The sequence below is a fragment of the Micromys minutus genome (genome assembly GCF_963924665.1).
Source record: "Micromys minutus genome assembly, chromosome: 3".
Classification (NCBI taxonomy): Eukaryota; Metazoa; Chordata; class Mammalia; order Rodentia; family Muridae; genus Micromys; species Micromys minutus.
Genome location: NC_137972.1, coordinates 8926884 through 8939822, shown reverse-complemented (window position 1 = coordinate 8939822; position 12939 = coordinate 8926884). Strand labels below are relative to the sequence as shown.

Below are 12939 nucleotides of genomic sequence, written 5' to 3'. Positions count from 1 at the left end.
TTAATTTTCTTTTCATTTTTATTGAAAAGAGATATTTAGTACAGTATATTCTGATTATGGTTTCCCCCCTCTCAGCTCCTCAAAGATCCTTTTCAATTCTCCACCCACCCAAACCCACACTTTGTCTCCATTTCATTAGGATGCAAACAAACCCTTAAAACTGTGTTAGTAATAAAATCAATCAAGCAAACATTTCTTGTTAATCTTTTCATCTAGACATTAATGTATCAGTTCTAGGGAATGTGGTATTTAACTCAAGGTGCTCAGGTATAATTGCCATACCCAGTGCAATAGAGCTGGTGAAGATATCTACAAAACTCATGCTGTTTCCATATCACTCTGCTTAATGGATAAAATGGTCCCCACAGACACAATGGCGTCCATCAGCCCACGCTGCAGCACGCTGAGATGGCTGGCTGAAACCAACTCCGACCATGTATAGAGTATCCTTTAATTCAATATACCCGCTTAATAATTTTCTACCTTAATGCATTAACATTTGCACTATGTCACGGTATATTGCTAGAGATGTGTATTCTCTGTCAGTGTTCATTTCTACACATTACATGAATGTATTTACAATGTATAAAAACATACATCTACACCTATGGATGGATAAACATGTGCACACGCACACACTCACAGCTCACTGTTATCAGACTGTATTGGATCAAGTTTTAAGCAAACAAGGCAATGAAGTCACAGTGTGTGATATTTGGGGAAAATATAATTGTGCTTCTTCTTCTTCCTCTCCAGGGATCACTGTCTGGGGAACCACAAAATATTTCAGAAGAATAAATCTGCCATTCAACTTCACCTTCAGAGAAATAGAGACACTCCAGGAAAATTATCCCGGAAGGTAAGACTTTCTGAATGCAGGGTTTCTATTTGGCACATTGACACCTTTAAGGACCACAGTTCTGTCTTGATGATGTGCTGCCAAATTGGAATTTCTTAGCTTAATGAGCAGGTGTTTGTTTCAGTATAGTTATCAAGACAAGGTAAAATATTTTCATAAAACTCCTTAATAATCCAGACTGAAATAACAGGAACATGTAACGGCCACCTCAGGGTGATGGGCTGGATGTTTATTTGTCTTATATACCCAAATGTCAAAAGTTAAAGTCTTGACCTTCAAAAGATAGGATAAATAGATAAAGTCAAATGGTGCACACCTACATATAGAAGAAATCAGAGAGCAGGGTTCTTACGAAATCAATACCCATCTAAGAAGAGGTTAGATTTCCCCTCTCTCTTTTTCTTTCCCTTGTCTCTGCTGGAATATAACCTAAAGACAACTGACTACATTTTAGGCTCCCCTTGAACTTAAACTTCTTGGTCACTATGGTTTTAACACACTCAGTATATGGTGCTTGTGGTATTACCTGCTATAGCACCCGAGGAGGACTAATTCCCCCAGCACAACAAGCCAGTTGGTTTCACAAGAAAATAGTTTGTGGGTGACCTATTGAGGTCACCAAATGCACACAAATCCAGAAACCAAAAGAAACATATGTAGATGAGAACTGCTAATGCTGATGGCAGAAAAATAGCACCATTCTTGCCCTGTTAGAAGACTATTTATGTCCCTGTCAAAGTAGCTTATATCTGGCTAGATTAATATTCATAACTGCATATACTAATCTGCAGAGAAAGGGTTGAGTGTGCCTTAATGATACAATTTCATGCTGTTAGTTGTGAATTTTATTCCCTGCATGATGTCTTGAAATACTCCCAACCCAAATTGTACAGTTTGCATGAACTTTTGTAGTTTGTTGGGTTTTATCCACAGAATCTTCCAATTACCTGTTTTAAGCAAAACTCCCAATGCTCTGTCATTTTTGTCAGATAACAGATTTCTTGTGTGTGATTTTATATATATATATATATATATATATATATATGTATATATATATATATATATCATGAGGTGTTTCATCATAAAAAATGTTAGGTGGCACATCAGTTTGTAATATATCAGTGTGGAATATAACATAATGAGGCCAAAAGAGAGCTGTTTAGAAAGTTCTCCCAGTTCTGCTTCTGGCTCAGGCATTGTTGACAGTTGTTCTGGGGCTGGCTGTTTACCTAAAATCTAGGCAGAGTAATATCACAAAGTCCAACTGATACCTCAACACTAATGAGCTTATGTTTCTTCCAATTTCCCTCCATGTTGCAGATAAAGCTAAAATTGTAGTATTTTAGTACCACACAGGGACACAGAGAAGGAAGAAGAAATGTGATTCTAATTTGCATGTTGATAGGACAATTTTTTGACTGGTATAGTTCCCAAATCACTAGTGCCGTGGTTCATATGGGTTAATGTCCTCAGAACCTGGAGAGATGGCTCAGTGGGTAAGAAGTTCTCTTGCTCTTCCAGAGGACCCAAGTTCAATCTTTAGACCCCATATACAGCTGTTGACAACTACCCATAACTCCAGCTCCAGAGGATCCAGTGCCCTCTTCTGGTCTCCACAAGTGCTAACACCCACATGCACACCCTGTAACACACACACACACACACACACACACACACACACACACACACACACACTTAGTTAAGAGCTAAAAACATTTGATCTAAGGTCTATCTTAAATCCAAACAAATATAATACACTGGCATATATGCACAAAACATGTGTTTTATTATCTGAGACACTTTATCTAAAACAGTTAATATTCAGAATGCCGATAATCAAATGCTAACAGAAACAGCATTTCACTGTAACTCCCTCAGGTTTCAGATGAGGAACTGGTGAGCTTACATTTAATCCAAGCCATGCAACTTCACAGCCTTTACATGGTGCCAGCAATTTACGTAGGCTTTGATTTATACACCACCTCAGTTTGGATTTAAGATAAAAGAATAACTGGTCAACCTTTTCATTCTCTGTCTGTGCTTATCAGACTAGAGTCACTTGGGAAGAGGGGACCTCAAACGGAGTATTATCTGAGGCTCGTTTCTTTGAACAACAACTGATAATTGAGGTCCCAGCCCACTGAGGGCGGTGTCACCCCTAAGCAGATCATCTGGAGTTACATAAGAAAGCATGATAAGGAGACAAAGCCAATTATCAGCATCCTTCCACAGCCTTATCCTAATTCCTGCTTTTGGACAGACATTCATCAAAATGGCAGAGAATCTTAGTAGGACAATGTGCATTTTTATTCACCTTATTTTGTTTTCTGCAGCTATAGCTACCCTGTACAAAGCCTACAGCGCCATAGATTTTTAATGAGGAACCACATTCCACACACATTACATTGCTAGTATAGACTAAAATTCTTTAAACTATTAAATAGATAAAGTGGAAAAGAAACAGGTGATACATGCTGTTATCTCTCTTTCATCTGTAACTGAAAGTGCCAAACAGTGAAGAGATCAATAAAGTGGTTCGCAGTCTCACCAATGGTTAAACGGAAACAAAAGCAGGCGAGTTATTGAACTCACCCCATAATTAATGGACCTGGTGCAGTTGTCATTCTGTGGGAGCAGAAGCACATAGCGGAGTTGAGGGGCACAGAGTGCAGCTGTAACTGTAAGTTCTCCCTTTCAGTCTGAGACTGGAATCATTGCATTCGTGACTCTTTCAAATGCTCCACAGTAGCTTTGCTCTTGAAGCGTTCCTTCCTGTAGCAAATGCCACAAATTTCTATATCATCCCATAAACATGGACCAAGAGTGTAGCAGGAATGGCAGCTGCCTCTATGTAAACTGGGGGCCGCAAAAGCATCTCCTGCAGGAGAACCTAATTGAGAACTGTCTGAAAGACCAACAATTGCTGGTGCAGACGATGCCAGCCAATCAGGAATGGCTGTTTCTAAACGATGCTTTCCTGGGACCAATGGAGCGCCGGCAGGCAGAGGGTATTAAAGAAGCTTGTAGCAGTGTTCAGAGTTTTCTCTCTTACCTGCTCCCAGAGTCTGCTGTGTCATTGACTCTGAACCGCCACACCTCCAACCCCCAAGGGCGGGTAGTGTCAAGCAGCGAGTAGTCCATGTCACAGGCAACACAGGAGGAGAAGTGACATTTCAGTTTCTGGAAGTGATGCTGTTTTTTTTTTTTATATAAATAAATAAATAAATAAATAAATAAATAAATAAATAAAAATGAATGAATAAATAAATAAATAAATAAATAAATAAATAAATAAATAGACAGATGGACCTCTGTGAGTTAGAGTTCAGCCTGCTCTAAATATTGAGTTCTAATTCTCCCAAGATATACAGTGAGACCCTGTCTTACTACTACTACTACTACTACTACTACTACTACTACTACTACTAATAATAATAATAATAATAATAATAATAAAGGCTAAAAACATAAATACAGCAGCATGCTTAATGGCAAAGCTACTAGTGTATCCTTCATTCTGCCGATGAGTATTCTGTGTCACTTCTTTTAAGAAGTCCCCATGCTCATGAGTAAAACCGTGAACAAAGTTGACAAGGTGCCCATTTCTCCAAGGATGGCATAAGGGGAGTCCACCACCCTGACTCCCAGTAGAGAACCATGATAACCTTCACACACAGTAAGAGAAAAGTGTTCGGTGTCCCTCTTCCTCTAAACCTGGTCCTTTAGGACACACCTAGTATTACTTTTCAAAGAAGAAGACATGACCTTTTATAAATAATTAAGAGTAAACAGACAAGAAATACTCAAGGTCTGAATTGTTAAGACCACAATGCTACGGTGTGAGCAAGCCGGTGGTCTGGCAATCCCTTCAAGACCATGACTCCAGTGATCTAATGACTCCAACTGCCTCCTACATCTTATAAAAAAACCCCAACGTGGGGATCAAGATTCAGCATATGGGCCTTTGAGAAACACTCAGGATGTAAAACCATGTTGTTGATCATAATATCAACAATTTTTTATGTCACAATTTTAGTTGTAAAGTTTCAGTGCCCATAAATTACATTTTCTGTGGCCAATCCTATAAATGATCAATGAAATAAAATAATAGTTACTGTATTTGTTGCTTTTCTATTCCCCTGATAAAACACCCTGACCAAGGCTTATAGAGGAAAGCATTTAACTGAGGAATCTCAGTGCCTGATGGTTAGTCTGTGACCAGCATGAGAGAGAACACGGCAGTGGTGAGTCAGACAGGCATGGTGCTTGTGTAGTAGAAGCTTACACATGATCCATGAATAGAAGGCAGAGAGGGTGCTGGAACAGTGTGGAGTTTTGGATGTTTTACCCCCTCAATGACAACTCCTTCAATAAGACCACACCTCCTCATCCTTCCCAAACAGTTCCACCAACTGGAGACCATGCATGCAAATATTTGTACCTATGGGGACTATTTTTATTTAAACCAACACAGTTACTGTCATAGTCAGCCTCAGCTCTCAACTTGACATAATAGAGATTCAGCTAGGAAGAGGGTGACAAGTACTTCATCAGACTGGCTTGTAGCTATGTGTGGGAGGAATTTTCTCGACTCTTAGTTTATGTGGAAGACTACAGTCGATTATGGGAAGAAGCATCTATGGAAAAGTGAGCCCAGGCTGTGCAAGGAGAGTAGCAAGCCACTAAACAGCCTTCCTCTGTGGGGTTGGCCTTGATTCCTGCCTTTTGGATTTTTTGTTCCTGCCTTGTTTTCCCTCCCTTAGTGATGTAAGCCAAATACACCTTTTCCTCCCCAAGCTGCCTTTGGTCATGATACTTTGTCACATTAACAGAAAGCAAATTAGGATGGCTGTTTCCACTTTGACATGAGTTTTGCAGTTTTCTTTCTTGGACACACATGGAATACTGAAGAATTTGATACAACTGACACAGCCTGTCAGGTTGTACTTCCTTGTTATTGAAATTGTTATACTTTAAAATAACTAGCCTTCATTTTCATAGTCTTCACAAACAGTATGTTTTTTTCTTAATTCTTTTAAAGTAATAACAAGTCCTCTTTGATTTCCAGAATTTCAATTGTAAACATTTATGCGCAGTCTATCATCCTTCTGGGAAGACCGTAAATTGAGTTAGCTTTCTGCATTCCCCCAGAAATATAGTCATTATGATCATCTGATTAAATTCATTGTACTTGTGGCCTTTCAGAAATTACCTCTGTGCTTCATGAAGCTCAAATTATCTCCAATGCTGCTGTTGTTTAGAAAGTAACCTAATGATCTCTAGAAATCAACTTGGATTTCAAAAATTTTAATGCTCCCACCTCAATGAGATACGATGTAAATATCTGAATACTTCTCTTTTAATATTTCAATTCTCTTTAAATTTCTTTCAAATGGGATCATAAGTGCTGTCAAAATTGTATAAGCTAATCATAGAAACAAGATTTCCTTCGAGGGCACAGGCTATTCACAGAACAAGTACAGTAATCCAGTTTTTTTCAAGACACAAACCTTACTATGGAGTTCAGGCTGACTTCCAACTCACAATCCTCCTGCCTCATTATCTTAAATTCTAATATCATGGGCCTGAACTACCAGAACTGGTTCAGTAATAGATTTTACATGAGAAAAAATTAGTTTTCCTTAATACTATGTCAGCTTTAGAGAAACTAAATTAAACTACATTGTGACGTGTGCAGTGAATTTCATGGCAACTTAAGGTTTCCTCTCTCTCTTCTAGATGTTTTAAAAAGTAACTCTGGAGGCCAGAGACATGGCTCAGTGCTTAGGAGCACTGATTGCTCTTCCAGAGAACTCCAGTTCAGTTCCCAGCAACCACATAGCAACTCCAACTCACAATCTCCCCCAATTCCGGCTCCATAGGATCCTGCACACTCTACAAGTAGCAGCCACTGCACATATATGATACACCTGCCTATAAGCATGCAACCATTCATACATGTAAAATAATTAAACATTTGAGATAAGCATTACTGGTAAATGACATTAGAAAAAAAGAGCAGTTTCCTCCTTCCTAAAAATATATCTGGAGACAAATAAAGCATTTTTTTTTTACAGTAAATCTTAGTGTTTAATATGGAGTTGTGAAAATGGCTATATTTTAGACTTTGTTCTCCAGTAAGTAAAAGTTATTTACATGTTTGCTTTATTCCTGTTTACACTGAAGTTCTACATGTTACACTGCCTTAATCACATTAGTTTTTTAATATGTCTTAAAACGTTTGTCATATTATACACATGTGCACACACACACAGACACACACACACACTCACACACCCTAAATTTTTCTGCCTCTTTTCCAGTAAATATTCTTGCAAAAACCTGTGCAAAGGAGCTTAGAGTGGCTTACCCTTCATTGTAATGGCATCAGTTGACTACACGAGGGTGACACATTCGACTGACTCCCTCCCCCCTTGCTCCCTCCCTCCCTCCATCCCCCCTCCTCTCTCTCAGCACATTGTAATTTCTCATGTTTTATCAAATTTAATATAAACTTTAGCTTTCTCTGTTTCAAGGAGGAAAATGGCAGCAGCACTTGGGTGACTGATGCCAACCCCATCTCTAACACGTTCAGTTTCTCTCAGACTATCGCTGTAGAACACCGACCTTACTCTCTCCACGTCGCCTCATGTCCTTTAGCCTGCTCACCAAAGCAGAGGACATAAAATCAATTCACTGTTGACATACCTAGGACTTCCTTCTGATAATTTTTTTTTTTCCATCAGGAGCATGGGCGGTTTTAAAAGTAGGGTGCATGAGCACAGGTTACCCGGGCTGTAAGAAACCGGTTCTAGTAGTGAAATGTGCTGTCCTCATGGTCAATGCCATTCGGATGAAGGATGTGCCAGTGTGAGCATTTGTGCAGAAACTTTGCATGAATGTTTACTGGGGAAGAGACCTCGAAATCAAGGTGTGTGTGTGTGTGTGTGTGTGTGTGTGTGTGTGTGTGTGTGTGTACGAGAGCACATGCATATGAGCCTGTGTCTAAGGGCCATAAAACTAATGTTTTAATATAGATGCTTTTTGTTGATTGGAAGAAAACTAAGTTGCAGCTTAACTCCTAGAATCTATAGCTACCAACAGCTGTAACTTATTACTTGCCCTTCAGCAGAACATGGTAAAGCTGGAAAGAAAAGAGAGAGAGAAAGAGAAAGAATGAAAAAAGAGAAGGAGGAGAAAGAATATTTGGTGTCTTCTACCAATCATCTGGCAAGTTAAGTGCCCTGCTGTCATGGATTACTTGGCGTGCACACCAAAAATAAAAAGGAAGAGCGAGAAAGAAGAAGATAAGGTCTGAGAAGAAGAAGTAGGAAGGGAAGGAGAGGGAGAGGAGGGAAGAGCAGAGGAAGGCAAGAAAACTAGTGTCAAAAGCCTGCCTTCCTCCTCCTTAGGAGTGACTGTGTTTGACCGTGGAGATAGCCAGATGTTTTCCCAGGATCCTCTGAGTTTCTCCTCATCTGAGGCTCAGCTTTCTGTTTGACTTGGAAGTAGGGCTCACAGCGCTAAGGAAAGTAGAGGGAAGTTATTTAGGACAAAGTATGAAAATGATGAATTGAGGTTATTGAAAGAGCTGAAAGCAATGACAGCAGGAAGTCCCAGGCCTGTTTTTATCTGCCCCTCATCCCTGCTCAGTCTGTAGATACTAATATATCCTGCTGTCTGCAGAGTGAAGATGACCGCAGCCAGTTTCATCTGAACCAACTTCTAGAATTTACACATATTTGGAAGATATCCAGGTAAGCTGTTCTGTTTCCATCCCAAGACACTTTTCTCCCTGCATTCCCGAATGACAGATCTCGATATCTTTTCAGTTAACTGTGAATACTGTCCCTTTGCTGGTGCCATTTCAGCTTCATAGCTCCCCTTGACAAACTCTGTGAGTAATTATCTATTCCTCATAGCCACCCATCTGTACTTGAGGGGCTGCCAGCACCTTGCAGAATAGCATGACTTGCATTTTGAAGTATCTCTGGCTGGCTATTATTACACTCCGAAGGGTTTCCTTTTCTCATTCATTCTGTGAACCTGGCTGTGCATGTAACTCAGCTCTTTGTAAAAGCCCAATTTCCACACCTTGAAAGTCCCTGTCTCCTGTTTAAAATTCCTTCTGGACTGCCCTAATATAATTGATGTGTCATAAACAGAGGAGTCTGGGTATTCACATTGGGAAACTCAGTGACAGGAAGTGGGCACCTCATAATCGATCCTCACACTTAAATGTGTGCCAAGGTTGCTCAGAACAGATACAGCAGTAGAAGATGCATCAGAAGGCATCCGAGCTATAAGTTGTTTTTTTTTTTTTTTCTAGAATTAAATTGTTATGATTTAAAAAAAAAAAAAAAAACAGGAAGAACCTGGGGTGTGAGAAGTGACAGCTAAACCGATAATGGGATCGCACATGAGACGAAAGATACTGGAAAATATGTTAGTGGGTTTTCCATGTGGGTTTTTGTCTGTAACTCATTATTAAATTTGACTCAGGAGGTTTCAGGGCAAATGTGAAGATGAACACAATAATGTTTTAGAATGCGCTCGAAGCAGCAAAGCTGCCAACAATCTCTACTCAAACCACACACATCCCAACTAAACACAGATAAGTCTGGAGCATAAATAAGGTTGGGAAAGAAAAATGCAGTGATCTGTGGCCTAAGACAGCCCCATCCATCATAAATACCTGCCAAATGATTTTAAAGACAGGATATTTAGTATTTCTTAATGCTAACATTTATCATTACCTGCTTATGAATCGCATTTGGGTTTTTAGAGCAATCTATTTCTCCTCTGGTCTTACATCAACAAAGAAGTTCCTGTGGCCCTAAAAGATGTGAACATTTTGCCCTGCTAACAAGCAGGAGTTCAGTTTTATAGTTGTCATCTTCTATGTATCCTCATATTCAGTGCAGCATTTAATACAAGGTCTACCTGGACATGGTGCCACAAGGAAAATATATTAATGACTCAGAAACCATCAGAGGCTCCCCCACTATGATTCAGATGCTAAGATGGCTTATGCTTGTGGTCAACCAGCTCCAAACTGAGCCTCATATCTATCCCCTGAGGTTCATGATGGTTTCTGAGACTCGAGGGTTTGTGTTGATATTTATAAGACATTGCAGTGGTCATGGGTGAGATGTTTCAAAAAAGAAAAAAGAAAAGAAAAAATACAGAGACTCCAACTCTCTGAGGCACACTAACTTTCAGGAAGCCATCTGGAAGCTGTCCAAACATTGGCTCTTTAGACTTCCAAGGGGCCTTCATAATATGTACATGATCAATTGTGTAACTGGTTATATTAGCTATTTCTCTAGCTACTGTGATTAAATACATGACACACAACTTAAGAGAGGAAAAGTTTCTTTTGCAGTGGCTATTACATTGATCAATTGGTATACTATTACACTGGTCAATTGGTAACTATTCTTCAACTCCCAGAGACTGGGGAAAGGCAAGACCTTTCCAGATGTTTTTGGTGACAGCTGCTACACTGCAGAAATAATGGGTTTATTTCAGCCCACAGTTCAAGGTTACAGTTCATCACTATGAATAAGTCACAATCACTGAAGGTTGAGTGGCTGGTCACAATGCACGCACAGTGAAGGAGTAGAGGAGGGTAAAGATGTATTAATGCTCAGCCCACCCTCTGTATTTTATACAGTTCAGGATCCCCCTTCCTGCAGAAGGGACCCACCCACAGTTGGTGATTCTATCTCACCTAAACTCAAATCAAGAGAGCTCTCTTAAAGATGGTCCCAGGAACCTTTTTTTTTTCCCTAAAGTGATTCTTTATTCTGTCAACTTGTCAATTAACACAATCACAATATGTATGTTATAATCTATGAACTTTGTGGGAATGACAGTCTCAGTTTAAATATATCTTAAAGGACAAGAGATCAAATGTGACAGGATGTAGGGAGTTGATGCAAGAATTCTCTGTATGGGTTCTAAAAGTCGACAAATAAAACAATTTCAAGGTACAAATGTTTAGTCATATCAAGTAATCTGTTTATGTTCTGCCTAATGGAGGATCATGGGAAAAAATCGAACTTGTGATAGACGTCTGTAATAAATGTAATATTAATTTTCAGTACAAATCTAACCAAAGTTTTGCTTTTATTTTTGTAGACAGTGCCTCTCCACAGTAGTGAAAAAATACAACCTCCACATTGAACACCTGTTGAAAACCCAGGTATTTGATTCGTTAGTTTTAGCCATCTACTTAATGAGGGCTTATTAACCACCTCCTATTGTTCTTAAACTTTGCAAATTTCTTAAGAAATAGAGATGAACAAAGCAGAGTTCACATTTCCACCCTACCATGAGAATATAAATAAGGCAAAGGAAATAAGCAATAAAATGCTGCAGATGCTACGGAAAAGCTGTGTGCATACAGAAAACACGCACACACTTAAAGACAAAATAACTCACCAATTAGCATCACCTGTTTTGATTGTTCATTGCAATATGAGTATGTGTTTCTTGGTCAATGGTGGGAAACTCTTAAAGAAAGGTGTAGAGAAAAGAGTAAGTAAAGAAAAGTAGAAACCAGTGAACTGAGGAACTGCCTGGTGTGTTGGAAATGATATAAAAGTTTATGCTACTTCAATCAGATCTAAGGCTCCAGGCAGCAAGACTTATGTAGACTCCTTTGGATCTTATATAACTAACTAATGTCTTTTTATCTGCTGATGGCAGAGGCTATTGTTCGTAGTAGTGGAATGACTGCTGGGTGATTACAGAGGCATCCCATTAACTCAAGGTGATAGTGAGGGCCCAGTCCATCCTACTGCAGGTTGGAGATGGGATGAAATGTAAAATTTGCATGATTGGGTGAAAGACTCAGGAAGTCTAAAATAACAGCAGATTTCCTGGCTGTAGCTGACTGCATGGAGAGATCAGTTCTAGAGAATGAGGAGGAGGGGAGAGGATGGCTCAGCAGGAGAGGAGGATGGATTCAGTCCAAGGCTACTCAAATCCAAGCCCCTGCTGGGCCTCCAAGTTGTGGTTTCCATTAGGCAAATCATTTCTGAGAGCTGCTCTTAGGAAGGCCTGGCATTTCAAAAGCAAGTCAGCAGAATACCTTGCACCAAAGCCCTGCAAATCAGAGCCTAGTTTTGATCAGGTGATTGTTACCTTTCTCATGAAGCTATGGAATCAACAGGTTCATGAGAGGATGTGACTCTCAGACCACTGACTATACCTAACGGGAATGAGCTCTAGTGGAATTTGTCTTTCTCAGGCCTGTGTTGAACATGGAAACATAAAGATATGGGATATGAATGAAGAAAGATGACACTATTTTAATTCTTATAGTAGTGTTGTGAGTGAGGCTCAGGACTCACCTGAGTAGGCAAAGAACCTACCATAACAAAGACCTGAGTTTGGATCGCCAGCGGCCATGTAACACACATCTGTAACCCCAGGCATGGGAAAGCAAAGACAAGAAGATCCTGGGGGCTCACTGTCCAGGTCATCCAGCTGATGCAGCGACCTTGCTTTCTTGGCTGAGCTTGTCTTAAAAAGTAGAGTACGGCATTTGTCTCTTCTGGAGAACATGAAGAGTAGTCACTTCAGTGTGTACTTCTTTGTCTTCGATGTTTACTGGACAACCCGTGGCATGTAGCAGCATCCCAGCAGTTCTTCTACCCTGGTCTGTCTGTCCTTTCAACAGGACAAGACTGGTTGGATATGGTGCTCCCCTTGGTTCTGTTCTACCTCGTGTTATAGAATCCAATTTGTGTTGCTATACAAGAATTCCTGAGATTTGTTACTTTATATAAACCAGAGAGATTTAATAAGTGAGATGCAATACACTAAAGATATGAAGACCAGAGGATCAAAAGTTCAAGGTCATGCTTTCCTTTGTACGTTCTGGGCCAGCCTGGGCTACAGGTGATTCTATCTGCAAACAAAACACAAACAAACAAAAAGAATGATGATTTAGCTGCCTTACTTCTAGAGTTTGAAAGATCCAAGTCTGATAGACCTACAAATGGTAGGGGTTCCATTCTGTGTCAGCATGAAGAAATGCAGCTGAGTAAGAAGCAATGAACTCACTTTTA

The 12939-nt window shown here is 39.8% G+C and overlaps 1 protein-coding gene across 1 annotated transcript in view; it reads left to right on the top strand.

Moving 5' to 3' along the window:
- PIK3C2G (phosphatidylinositol-4-phosphate 3-kinase catalytic subunit type 2 gamma) overlaps positions 1 to 12939 on the top strand; it is a gene marked incomplete at both ends in the record, with an annotated part of 303735 nt that overhangs the window by 24949 nt on the left and 265847 nt on the right. Inside the window, 3 exons of the mRNA XM_080913719.1 lie at positions 757 to 859; positions 8546 to 8616; positions 11003 to 11066. Of these exons, the coding sequence (XP_080769845.1) occupies positions 757 to 859; positions 8546 to 8616; positions 11003 to 11066 (238 nt within the window). The remainder of the gene's footprint in view (positions 1 to 756; positions 860 to 8545; positions 8617 to 11002; positions 11067 to 12939) is intronic.